Source organism: Camarhynchus parvulus, chromosome 4, assembly GCF_901933205.1.
Source record: "Camarhynchus parvulus chromosome 4, STF_HiC, whole genome shotgun sequence".
Classification (NCBI taxonomy): domain Eukaryota; kingdom Metazoa; phylum Chordata; class Aves; order Passeriformes; family Thraupidae; genus Camarhynchus; species Camarhynchus parvulus.
In genome coordinates this window covers 30,122,037-30,135,844 of record NC_044574.1, presented here as the reverse complement: position 1 = coordinate 30,135,844, position 13,808 = coordinate 30,122,037, and the positions used below count along the sequence as shown (strand labels likewise).

Here is a 13,808-nt window from a genome sequence, read left to right as displayed (position 1 = left end):
TCTGTGTTTCACAATTAGCCAATTTAATTATGTTTTGTCTTACAAAACATGTAATTACACACTAAAAATCAAATAACGGTGTACTAAAGTGCAGACAATTGCAGGCATTTAGGGAGGGAGGAAGTAACACTTAAAACACTAAGTCACAGCATTCTCACCAAGGTCATCAGTGGCAAATGGTTCAAAATTTGAAGAAGTAGACATAGTACTGCCATTGTCTGCATCAGGTTGTTCACACTCTTGACATGCTTCTGTAGAAAAGTTCTTGCCAAAAGTTTCCTAAAAAATACCAGACAACTGAATACAAAGAAGGAACACACCATACTCTCAGAGATGTGTGAACAAGCCTGCAATTCTTTTCAGTGACTTGTTGTGGTTATCAGGGCTTGTCATCAGACTGCCTGACTGGAGAACAACCCTACTTTCAGGTTATAAATCCATCAGGTTAATCTACGATGCTTACTTCAAATACTTCAAGTGCAAAACATGTAAGAAACTGTACAGAGGTATAATTGATTTCTTAAATACAAGCAAAAACTTTTGGAGAATCATGTGATCAGTACTTGCCCTGACCTTACTCAGGAGAGGATTTTAGCTCTGAATGTATCAGTTTCCAACTTACATCCCTCCCCACATTTCATTCACCCCTGACATATCACTCATTTGCAGTACCGAGAATCCTACCATATTTTGTCACTTTTGCATTGATTCATTTGCCACTAGTTGTTTAGAAAAGTCTGTCTGTAAGTCGATACTAATTTTAACAAAATTCAATCCCTAGTATATTTCACTAGACAAGCATATACGGGTGCAAACTGAAATCCAGGAAAAGTTGCCAGTAGCTTCTGAATTTCAACACTTACATCATCGGTAGAGGCAAGGCTTTCACTAGGAGTGAGTTCAGAATTTGATGCCACCCATGTTGCAGAATTCAGTGATTTTGCACACTTCCCTTTTTCATTTTTCTCACATAAATGTCTGGTCACTATATCCTGAAAAAGGTAATCCATGCTTAAAAAAAGATCTAAGGTTTGCTTGATTCATAAACAAAATCAGAAATCTGTGCATACCTGTAAAGCATATAGAGCCCTTTGCCTCAGATAATCTGTATTTAGCAGCTGAAGCTCATGGAAAAGTTCAATAAGAAAGTGGGGACGAGACTCATTTTGAGAAATAAGAGTTGCCACTTCAGAATAAATTGTGTCTCGCAAAGCTTCAAACATAGAAAGATCACTACCAGTTTCTGTAGAAAAAAATAAAGGAACTTGTTAAGTCTTTGACAGGCATCCATTTAACAGGCTATCAGGTATGCAAGTTATGGATATACAAAATATGTCTCAATCATTGCAGATTCCCTAATATAGCTGCTTTCATAAAGCTTATTAATTTCCTGAAGGGCAAACATTCTTAAATTATACCTTATGCAATCTTCAATATATAAAATACAATATAGACCAATTGGAAAAATAATTTTCTTTACACTTCTGAACAACACCTTTTGAAAGTATTGCTTATAAAATTTTCTTTACACTTCTGAACAACACCTTTTGAAAGTATTGCTTATAAAAGAGAATACTGCACACAGCACAATGATGCTTTCAGAATAAGTATTAAACACTGAAAATGGAGTTTTAAGACATTTCAAGAAAGATAGTGAACGGTCTCAGGTTTATATAATACAAACACTTCTGCAACACAAGCAGCATTAAGAAAGCTTTAGGCTGAACTCAAGAAAGCCACTCTTTCCCAACATAAATGCTACATTCTTATACATGTCTAGTATCACTCCCAAGTTCACAAAAAACCTCCTACCCTTAAACCCTATTACATACAAGACAATGTGTTGCCTAACAAATCTCCCATTCATTTGAAAATTAAGGATTATCCTTGCATCACAACAATCAAATTATTACATGCATTATTTGGGAAGTGCTGAATGGAAACATAGCTAAATTTGGAAAACTCAGTTTAACAGATGTGTAATTGTTAGTATTCAAGTTAAGGAAGTTATTAGCAATACAGCAAACATTACTGTGCAATTTGATTATCTGCAAATAGTTTACCTTTTTTTTAAGCACAGGCAAGCTTTTTCAACCTTTGAAAAGTTACCACAAATTGCATCCCTCCCCCATTACTAATACGCAATAGGAGCTTTTAAACATACTAAAAATGCCTACTGAAATAAATTTTTTGATGCAGTATCTACCTCCATATTTTATATTTGTAATTGTTACTAATCAAGAACGTGGTAACCACGGTTTCCACAACTGTAATTCAAAGCAGTTGGTAACACTGCACTTCATGCAAGGTTACTTCTCTTGTCTTGGTTATAGGGAGGTGCTGCTATAGCACTAACCTTGAACATCTGCTAAACAGTGAGTTATAGGACCAAAGGTAAGAGAAGAAAAAAAAAAGTAATAGCATATTGTTGAAGCTAAGCAGTGAATGCATTACCTGGCGCTTCAATGCATGCATTTCTGTTAGACTGCTGCAGAATTCTCCTAGCATGCGCTGTAGGAAAGTGGGGATAGACAGTGATAAACACAAAAATGCGCACCAGAAATAAAGACAGGGTCTATACAAAACAGCAGGAGGAAGACTGCTTAGTCATCCAAACCACATCAGAGCTGCTTATTGTGAGAATGAGACCTTGACCAGTGAAGTTTATTATGTACACTAATAAACAGCTCTTAGTGTGGACATGGCTACACTGGCAAAGCTTTATATTGTGCTACAACAACCAAAATTTCTGCATCTCTTAAACAAAACAGAAATAACAGCAGAACCAAAAAAGGCACAAGAGAGAGAATTGGTATGATCTAGATACAAGAAAAGCAGTGCAGACGGCATAAAATGTAAGGGTTTATGTGATGTTAAAAGACTGAATTTGAATGATGTTTGATGGGGCTCATTTAAGCACAAATAGGAAGAAGACATGTATGCAGTACAGGATGTAGTTTAAACATTAAGCAAAGTTTCATCAGTTTAACAGTTACTTTCCATAAAATCACCAACAAATGGGTGAGATTGGCTACATTTTTGCTTTTTGTACGGTAAAAGGTTTCTAAATTACTTTAATCACGTATTTAATATACAGAGAATGCCCAAAAGCAATTAATATCAAACTTTTTACACATTTACATTTACAGCATCCTTAGAAATTAAAATGCAAAATCTACATGCTAAATATACAGTCCTGTCTTCCTGCCAAAACACACTGCATTTAAATAGCACACTAGCAACTAAGGTCCCTTACTCACATAAGTTAACAAAATAATTAAACATTTAGAAAAGAGTACCTGAAGACATTTCTGTAGATCTACTGTATTTAATTATTTTTTCCAATTGTTCCTGATTCCTTTTGCTGAACACCTTTGCATGAACCACGTCATCAGAATGTCTGCTTTTATTGTTCTTGCAGGGCTCACACATACTAGAAGCACTTGCACTTTCATAACCTAATGGGAGGAAATGAAAGGGAAGAAATAAAGAAACAGCTTACAAAATGTTTTATTACTTTAGAAAATTTGTTCAAGGGCACTCTTAAAGATGCAAAATACTAATAATGTTTCCTAGACTAAAATCTTCCTCTGTATACTGAAGCCATACAGTAGTACTAAATCCTCAGCAGCTCCAACAGTACTTCTATACTAATTAGTACTGTCTCTCTCTTCTCACAATTTTAATGAAGTTTTTTCAGTAAATAATCCAGTTTGAACACGAAGAAAATGAAGATTTTCTATGTTATTTTAAATTTGCACATATCTGTATCCATGATCCTCTCAATTGGTCATTTATTTTCTATTGACAGAAATCCTAAAAAACCTTATGCAGTTGTATTATATAAAATTAAGTCATTTCAATAACTTATTTTTGTTATTATAGGTACCATTTATGGAGAGTAAATTCTCTGGAATGTAATGATTATAATCCAAGCCAAGTTTGCCACAGTATCCAAGATTACTTTACAACCTACCAGCATTTTTATTTCTGCCTTTTAGCTGAGAAGAACTCTTCCTCTTATTCTTTGATTTGGGCGTTTTATCTTTTGATGCCAGGCTTGCTTGTGCTGATGCTTTTCTAGATCTGAATGTCTTTGTCACAGTAGTTGGGTCTATTGGATCAGGCATGCTACTGAAACTCTCCAAAGACTCTTCATCAAACTCTCTTCTCCGGTTCATATCACACTGATTTTTATGACCAGAAGCAGTATTTTGTACTGAAACTGCAAAACCTGCATTCAGCTGAGACTGATCATCTTTCTTCATTTCTTGGCTATCATCAAGCCAAGTTGATCTTTTTTCCACTTCCTCTTCAGATTGTCTATGATTCCTTCTGTCAGAAAGAAAAGACCCACAGACCAATTTCAATATACCATAACCTCATCTCTCAGACAGCAACATCATGTATTACCAGGCAAACAGTTTATCTGTAATGCAAATTATCTGCCCTTGTTACTTAGACATCAAATGAATATTGAAAAATAAATAACTCCAGAGAACCCTTCCAAATGGAAAACAGAACTTCCCATTTATCTATCACTGGTTTCAACATGAATATATTTAAGCAGCTACTGCTGTACTCAAATAGTACCAGAGGTCAAAACATTTCTTAAAGCAACATTCAGTGCAATCTACAGTAGTGCAAAAAAAGAAGCACTCACTGAAACTACATCCTCTAGTTATTCAAACAACTCCGTTTCAAAACAATCCCACAGAAACAAAATCTTACTCCACCTAGAGAAAGTGTTAGAACACCACTCCAAGATTACATTTGATTTTAAAATTTTCATTAAATGATACATTAATTAATATAAGAAAAGCAGAACACTACTGAAAAAATGAAAAAAATTAAACTAGAAGTTACAAAAGTCAAGTTCATATAGTAATTCTATGACAATAAATTCCCTTAATGAATGATGAATTCCCACAAGCCCCAGAAAAGGGAGGAGAAATTATTAAAGGAGAGCTGCACTTTGACATTCAATACCTTTGTTTTTCTGCTCCATTAGAGGAACTGCTTTCAAAGGGTTTGGGGAATGCCATATATTCAGTTTTCCCAGAAGTATTATGATCTAGAGGATGCTGCTGCTCCTGCTGCTCACTGCTGCGTGGAGAAGCATTATGTGCAAAATCTCCAAAACCAGATGGAAACACTGGATTACAGTTAATACCTACAAAGTAAACAGGAGAGTCAAAAGATATTACCTCATTTATTTGTGTAGTAAAATTCAAATTTGAGACATACTGTGTGGCAGCATGAAATTATGAAGCAAAAACACATTGGAGAAGTAAGCACGAACTGTTTTCATCCTGAAAGCACTGTAAACAACCAGAATTTATCTTTAGTGCAGGTTTTGAACACTACTGGATACTACAATCCCATCAATGGAGATCATGGTCCTTCAAGAAACTCCAATAAAGAGCTTGTAAAAGCGAAAGTAAAAATAACAACAGTTCCAGAAAAAGGCAGAATTCTGTCTGCCTGAAGACCTTATCAATACTTCAACCACCATCAAACTGACAAGAAAATTCCAATGGTTCAGGTACTTATAGAGCCAAAGAAGTCATAGATTCATACTACTTCAATTTTAACATCAGAATCTTTATGGAAGTGGCAAACTGAATCTAACTGGTTTTTTGGGTAGGTTCCATGTAATTTTAAAAATGTTCTCAAACAGAAAACAGACTCTGCAATTTGAAAGTTCTAATCTAGGCCTATGCCTATTTCCTGGTTTCCTAATAGGACCGAAATATATTAAGACAGCTTTGTTTACTTTGAGTTATACAGTAAAATACCTACACTCTTTTCCTCCAAATCCAACAGCAAAAAGTAGATTAGAGAGAGAGATTAGGAATACTGTATCCAAATCAACAGTTACTGTATAACTCTGGGAACAAAAATTGGTTAACATGCTCCATTTACAGGCATTTATAACAAACATGAGTGTTTGAAGTTCTGAGAAAAACAGAAATAATTACCAAGCGCCACCTTCCAATTACATGGTTCACTCAGAACATGATTTCAACTATGATTGCTGAAAGTATGTAAAAGCTTCAAACACTGCTTTTTTGGATGTATGTTGGATGTTGGATGAAGAACATTTGAAACCTTACATGGAGTGAGCATTTTCAAGTATAACTAACTTCATACTGAGAGAATCTTGCTTTTCATACTGAAGTAAAAATATTCAAATATTCAGCAATAAGTAGTAAACTTCTGCTTAAGACCATTTCAATATAAAGGAAAAGTGACTGAGTTTCATTAAGTCCACATTACAATTTCAATTAAATGAGAAAATGTCAATTTTTGAAATTCATATTACTTCTCACACCTACAGTAATACTCACCCGGAGCAAAGGAGGAAAAATTAGTAAATCCTGGAACACTAAAGAGGTTCGCAGGTTGTGGAGGGTAGTTGAATGGACAGAAAACAGGAGATGGAGGTGGTGGTGCACTACTGCCTCTCTCCTTTCTTGATGGTTTCTCTTGACACTGTTGCTCTTGCTGCTGCATAAGATCACTTAACATTTGTTTCAGCCTTGAAAATAAGAAAAAATAACAACTTGGGGAAAAAGAAGAATATTATGGGAAAACTGTAAATTTATACTCAAGTAATTTGAGCTTCTTATTTTTTCACCTACACCATGTAATGTACGTAAAGAAGTGCTCCATTTAGCTTATAAAAAAACTCAAGACAAAAATTACTTATATTTAATCCTGAGTTGGTTTAAAATCAACTGCTCTGTACTAGTGGTCACACATGCACAGTTTAAATATCCTTCTAAGAACAAAAAAACCTGATACATACTAAAGAAATAAGCAAGCTGAAAACTTCAACAGAACCAATCAAATATACGAAGTATTTACAGAACTGAGGTTAGAATTGATTTTAAAAACTGTGTAAGAGGACAGCACCTATATATCACTTACTAAATACAAAACAGAGACGAAGACCTTCAACTTTCATGCAATGAATTAAAATGACAATTAGATCTTTTTTCAAAAAAGATAACTTGGATCATGGAATCTTACATTCCATCATCCAAATGGAATGTAAGAAGGACAAATTGTAACTGAAAACACTGAGAAAGGACAAAAAGTTTTTTTGCTGTATATTACCACTAGAATCCAGAATCTTGCCAGGTAGTCTAGTGAAGACTACAGACACAAAACCATATTAGAAAATAACTATTGCAACAGATTTTTGCCAACTTTTGGTTCTCTTCAATGAAGATTACTAGAAAGTACTTTTAAAGGTATTAAAGAGGTCATGGGGGAAAAAGACAACAACCAGAAATGCTGCACACAATTTCAAAAGCTTGTTATCAACCTAGCAGTTCAAGAGTCTCATATTTAACCACTATCTGTATGTAATATTTTATTCACATAACCATGTTTCTGTTACTGAAGCATTTCAAATTCCACAGTTAAACATTAATACAGTCAACAAACCTTTGGACATTATTCTGCTGCCAAGTCAGTTGAGTGTAACACTGGTTTAGTTGATGCATAATGAGATGTATTTGTGAAGATGCAACATTATTGGGCATCATGCTGTAGGGGCCTGCGAGCAAAGTCTGCAGAAGGCAAGAGAGGGTCTGTGGAAAGAAAATATGTAACAGTGACCAATCACAAAAAACAGAAGTTAGTGCTAGAAGGAGTTAGAAAGAGAATAAAAGGCAAATAAGAACAGCAAAATAACAGCTCTTCGTATCTACCTGCTGATCCTGCATCAAAGTTTGACAAATGCTGACGCTAAATTCATGCTGTTTTTTCAACTGATTGATCTGCTCTTGCCATCGTTCCTTTTCTTCCACATAGGAAAGCTCAGACATCCACCGAAAATTTTCCTGACGCCGCATATTTATGTTTTGCTGCTGCCGGGCCTTAGACACTGGACGGTAATTTCCATCTGCTGAAAGGGGACGGCAGTTTTTCCACCTGGGTTGGGAAAATTTGAAAAATGAGGACAAAATCAGATAATTCAAACATTATTCACATTATGTTTAAGTTGTGCATCAAAAACTCACAAAACAGGAGTCCCCCACCTGACTATAATTGTCAAAAAAGGAATGGCTACGAATGTGCCTGGGTCTTGTTTTTAGTATTTTCCATTACTGCTAACATGTACTCAATGAAAACAGAAGCCACCAACATAATACACTGACAAGTCCAGCCCCTGATGAGCCCACTGTCTACTAAAATAATTTTGGTATGCAAACCAGAAGAAATAACTGCAGATATATACATTCTTTTTAACATGGTATTTTCATTTAATCACATAAATGTTATGAAGGAAGTCAATCAGGTAAACAAGAGTTAAAACTATTCACAATAATTAAGAAATAGTTTCCACAACTACAGAAGCCAGCAATTTAGAAGGAAAAAATTCAGAGTCAGTTTAATTCTCTGAATTACTACTTTTGAAGAGACTGATCATAGCAAAAATTTCACACATGTGATTATCTTTTAAGCTGATTAAAAATAAATGGGAGCATCAGAAGCCACTACCACACAACTGGAGAGCTCAATGGCAGATTTTTAATAAGACTGAATACAAAAGAAATCACCAAGTCAGTTACATACATTGCAGCTGCAAAGACTCAGAGAAGAAACTGATGCTAACAAGCAAAAAGAATTTTCCTTTGCTGTGAGGATGCCTTGTAGTTAATGCAATGCTTCTTCCACCATCTTCCAAATACTCAGACAAGTATCAGATCAACAAATAAGGTTACTAACCTATCTTTGTTTCCTTTACCAAAATAGGCATTTTCTGGTATGTTGTTATTGGGATAAACAGAAAAACTGTCATTCAAACTTGATGCATCTTCTTCCTCTTCTTCTACCTGACCAGCTCCATCAGAGAGATAACCGTCTTCATCTCCATTTTCTTCCTCTAGGGCACACTGGGTAGAACCTCCCCAGGTAGCCATTGTCCTAGTGAACATTGCAGGGTCAGGGAGAAAAGGGGCGTTTGGAAAATGAGCATTTTTTTTTTAATTTTATGACGAATTATTAAAACAATCTGTTGACAATTGCAAGTCTATCTGTAATTAATCACGCTGCACCAAAAAGAACTGAACTGTTCTGAACATGAGCCAGTAGTGTGCCCACATGGCCAAGAAGGCCATTAGCAACCTTGCCTATATCAGGAATAGTGTGGCCAGCGAGACCAGGGAGGTCACCCTTCCCCTGTACTTGGCACAGGTTAGGCCACATCTTGAGTGCTGTGCCCAGTTCTGGGTCCCGCAATATAGGAAGGACTTTGAGACACTGGAGCATATCCAGAGAAGTGCAACAAGGCTGGTGGAGAGACTGGAACACAAGTCCTGTGAGAAGTGGCTGAGGGAGCTGGGGTTGTTTAGCCTGGAGGAGTTTTAGGGGAGACCATACTGCTCTACAATAAACAACTGCCTAAAAGGAAGGTGTAGCCAGATGGGGGGTCAGCCTTGTCTCCAAGGCAATCAGTGACAGGACATGAGGACAATCTTAAGCTGAGTCAGGGGGGTTTAGGCTGGACATTAGTGATTGACTGGGCATTGGAATGGACTGTCCAGGGATGCGGTGGAGTCCCTGGTGGCATTTAAGGAAAGACTGGATGTGACACTCAGTGCCATGGTCTCGTTGGCAAGATGGTTTCAGGCCACATGTTGGACTCGATCTTCAAGGTCTTTTCCAACCCAGTTGATTCTGTGATTCTCACCAATGCAAAATTGCATTCTGCTTCTAATACTGGGACAGATAAATGAAATTACTGTCTGTATTGGAAATGTATTGCTTTACTATGCTATAAAATGGGTAAAGATGAAAAAAACCTACTCTGATCATTTGGCATTTTCCATGCAATTTCTTCTTCTTAGGTATTTCTTCTCCCCACTAGTAGAACAGAAGAGACTTAATATGCTGGAAAAACCCATAAAACTGGCAAGTTGCTAAATAACAATCACTTCACAAGCCAAGAAATTAATTTCCTGCTCTATTAAATCATCACATTGAGTGGTCAGATGAACACAGGAAACTGCCCTCAACACTGACATCCTACTGAACAATGGAAGTACCCATTGATGAATACAGAATAACTTGTGCTCTTACTTCTCAGTCCGGCTCTGCTGTGGAGTACACCGAGCTTCTGACCCTTCACTTTTAACAGATGCAGCAACAGTAGATATTGTTTCTGCGAGCTCTCTCCTTCTCTGATCTTCAGCCATTAAAGCTTCAAGTTGCTTTCTTCTCTGTCGCAATTCTTCTCTTAAAATCTCATGTCTTCTCATCTCAGACCATAACTGCTTGCAGTAAAATGGAAGAATTAGAATATAATGCTAGCATAATTTCAGGAAAGAATAAGTACTATCCAGATCAATATCAAAGACAATTTCAGGGGAAAAGGTGAAGAAAGATACAAAGATAAATCAGGTTTCAACAAATACTTTCACCATTTTCTTGAAGGATAACCTGCCTACAGTATACAGTATCAAATGTTCATGGTAAAAATTCAAAATTCATTCAACTACCACATTAATATTTAGTAACAATTGCTATATTTGGGGGAGAATGTCTTGCCAGTTCAAGTCAGTATTTCCTTCTTTCCAGAAAAAAATAAAGAAGTTATATATGCTTTGTTAAAATAGCTACTACTCCACTCCCCAGGCCAGCTACTTAAAATGTGTCCAAGCAACCTGTAACTTCTTTCTAAACCCTTTTAAAGTCACTGCATATCAAGTATGAAATACCTCATTGCCTACTGGTAATGATTCATCACACTCAAATAAAGGCTTGCTGGTTGTGTTACACTCATTCATGGCTGGAGTTGATGTTGCTTGTGAAGACTGTCTATTTGCTGGGCAGTTACCCAGGCCAGCTGACAACTGAAAGAGAAAGAAAAATGGCAAAATAGAATATAATAGCTTTCTAAAACTTCCCTGCAGTTAAAACCCAATACAGTTAAGGCTTTATGAGGCTAGAAAGTCAGCATCCTGGGAAAAGGATTTTTGCATCAAGGCTTAACATTTATTTCAGAAGTTACCCAGCAATCAACAAAACTGATGTATTATTATATAATGTTCTAGATGCACAGTATTGATAATTTACTGCTCACTTCACAGAAAGAAGTTAAGTCCATGAAACACAGTAAAGCCTGTAGAGTTAAGTTAAAATCCAATGAAGCGCTGATCACAGCATTGCTCCAAAATACCAGCAAATGACTACTAAGAGAAGTAAAGCAGCAGTGACTGACCAGTATGGACAGACAAATTTCAGGCTAAAAATAAGACAGAAGGTTCTGTATCTTTGAAGACTCTGTCAAGGCTTTTGAAGACAAACCACAGTGAAATTAACCACTGAACAAGAACCATTGAAAAGTGAATGACATAAGCAGAACTCTAGAACATCTGCTTACAGTATACAAGCATTACCAGTTTAAGTTTTTTTCCAATTTTCACAGGGAAAAAGGGGTGAGCAAGGTATTTTTTGTTTCTTTGCTCAACACCTTAAGATAGCAAAGAAATACATTCTACCTACTTGAAGGTCAGGACAAGCCTTCTGTAACACTTGAATTTTTTCCTGGATTTCAAACAGTTTTCTTCTTTCTTCTTGTAACTGCTTAAGCTCCCGTTGCTGCTGCTGAAGTTTAGCTTCATAGAACTTCTCTCTGTGTAATTAAGTTATCCACATGTTACTTGGCAAGAAGTTGCCTAAAGCACAGCTCTACCATCCTCTGACAAAGGCTTACCTTGCTTTCTCATTCAGTCGCACATCTTTTTTTAACTTGTTGGAACTTGCTCGGACATTGTTTGGTTGTTGCTTTGTCTCTTCCCCCTCACCCAACAAGTCACCGATATTAGACGCATTTGCAATTGTTCCTTGAGGTTCTGGATCATCATACTAAAAGGATGTCAGAAAGGCAGTTAAGACTATTTTCAAGTTGATACAAAAAATGTAATATATCTAGTTTGTCTAGTTTGTCTGGTTTGATTTTTTCAAAACGAATCAGTCTGAATAGCTTTATCTTTAGCACAAACCAAGAACTGAGAAGCCATTATCACCATGGCATCATGACTTTAAGATAAATTGAGTTAATGAGAGAATTTAAAGTTACTTAACTCAACCTGAACTAGTGAAACTTCCACTCTAAATGTAAATAATTTGTCTCATTCTTGAAGCATAAACCACTTGCCTGTGACTCAGTGGAGAGAAACACAAAAGCATATGAAAAAAGAAGGAAGAACAGAAAGAGACTGAGGTGACCAAGACTGTTTATTTACCACAATCAGTGAGCTTAAATATTTATTATTAACAATTACAAAACTACTCTTGAAAACTAAATCTGAAATATTTTGGAGAAAGTCCTACTGGTTTTCTATTCTGCTTTTATTTTTTTCATAATTTCTGTATTTTCAGTTCTCAAACTGAAAATATGAAATCCGTAGCCACTGTTACTTTTGTTTTCCAATGTAATCATTCTTCATAAAGACTATGCTGAACAGGAGAGACCATTGGTGACCAAGAATGACACAGCTCACAGACCTACTGTATCTTTGCTGAGATTACATACACATAATAAGCCTTGGAAACACGATTGAAGATATGCCATTAATTAGGCTATTTATCAAGGACGCTGCTGAATCATCTCTAATTCCGATTTATACCACTGCACAGTTAGCATCTCTATAGTGATGATAGAAAACAACACTGATATAGATGCTGAGAAATAACAGGAGTATTATCTTGAAATAACAATTTTGTGTTTATACTGTTGCTATTGTAAAACATAGGTTCCAACTGAGCTTGATTTTAAAGTCCTCACATAAAGCCTTTTCATTTCTGATACACCTCTGTGTATTCAGTATGCAGACATTACAGCAGATGGCGTTCAAATGTGAGCATTCTGAAGGGACATTAGATCTGTGGCATTGTGCTGCTAACATCACTAGATTAGCATGAGATATTCTAAATTAAAAACACTTCTAACTTATAGCTGGCCCTCAAAACTCTCAAAATAAATAAAACCACTGCCTCCAAACCAAAATACGGCAAGTCAAATATATTGCAACATCCAAAGATTTTAATGAAACATGTTCCTCATTGATTGAACAACACTGTAAAATCTAGGGCTCAAAAACCTAAACGTGTTGAATGTTCTGTATAATCTTAAAAATGTCTAATATTTAAAAAAATAACACTGATCTACTTCTTGGTTTGTATTTTGTAATCCAGTGCTAAGGTTAAAGACCACTGTTCTCTTAGGCTGGCATCCTCCAAGAAAATCCCTGAACTGAACCTCAGAAGTAGCATCTTTGAAATCAGAAAAATCAAACAGTATCTCTTTTTCCCCAGACTACAAATAAGCATTTTTTAAATGTTGCATTAAGCAGTTTTTCCCTATCAGAAGGTACAGATAACACAAAAACAATACATGCTAAATTTTTGTGCACAAATTTGTATTTATAACATACCTGCACCATAGCAGCAAGGTTTTGTAACTGTCTAAGCTTCTGTTTTGCAGCTATAAGCCTATTGATCTTCTGCTCAAACTCAGCATCTCCAGCCATATCACCCAGGCTGCTTCTGTGACTAGACATGGAATCTTCACTAACTCGATCTTCTTCCACTTCATCATCTTCACCTTGGGGTAGATCGAGGTGTTTGTCATTCTCCCTATTATGACAGTCTGAAACAGGGAGAGGAGGAAACAAAACAATACCAAAGACACATTATTGAACTTCTGAAGTCCACTGTAATTACTGGACATTAGAAAAATATTAGCTTAATGATAAGGGTCTTAAATATTCTGCTAATCAAACAAGGAT

The 13,808-nt window shown here is 36.1% G+C and overlaps 1 protein-coding gene across 14 annotated transcripts in view; it reads right to left on the bottom strand.

Annotated features, from left to right (window-relative positions):
- The window catches only part of PCM1 (pericentriolar material 1), a 42,071-nt gene that overhangs the window by 12,690 nt on the left and 15,573 nt on the right, over nucleotides 1–13,808 (bottom strand). For 6 of the 14 annotated variants that reach the window (XM_030946989.1, XM_030946997.1, XM_030946987.1 and 3 more), the window contains 16 exons: nucleotides 13,455–13,669; nucleotides 11,732–11,883; nucleotides 11,521–11,650; nucleotides 10,734–10,868; nucleotides 10,096–10,289; nucleotides 8,743–8,940; nucleotides 7,722–7,944; nucleotides 7,456–7,601; nucleotides 6,351–6,541; nucleotides 4,990–5,173; nucleotides 3,977–4,335; nucleotides 3,300–3,458; nucleotides 2,455–2,511; nucleotides 1,071–1,243; nucleotides 864–992; nucleotides 159–279 (listed from right to left, as the gene is read on the bottom strand). In XM_030946989.1, the coding sequence (XP_030802849.1) occupies nucleotides 159–279; nucleotides 864–992; nucleotides 1,071–1,243; nucleotides 2,455–2,511; nucleotides 3,300–3,458; nucleotides 3,977–4,335; nucleotides 4,990–5,173; nucleotides 6,351–6,541; nucleotides 7,456–7,601; nucleotides 7,722–7,944; nucleotides 8,743–8,940; nucleotides 10,096–10,289; nucleotides 10,734–10,868; nucleotides 11,521–11,650; nucleotides 11,732–11,883; nucleotides 13,455–13,669 (2,766 nt within the window). The remainder of the gene's footprint in view (nucleotides 1–158; nucleotides 280–863; nucleotides 993–1,070; nucleotides 1,244–2,454; nucleotides 2,512–3,299; nucleotides 3,459–3,976; nucleotides 4,336–4,989; nucleotides 5,174–6,350; nucleotides 6,542–7,455; nucleotides 7,602–7,721; nucleotides 7,945–8,742; nucleotides 8,941–10,095; nucleotides 10,290–10,733; nucleotides 10,869–11,520; nucleotides 11,651–11,731; nucleotides 11,884–13,454; nucleotides 13,670–13,808) is intronic. The other 8 variants (XM_030946999.1, XM_030946993.1, XM_030947000.1 and 5 more) reach the window with 6 other exon arrangements.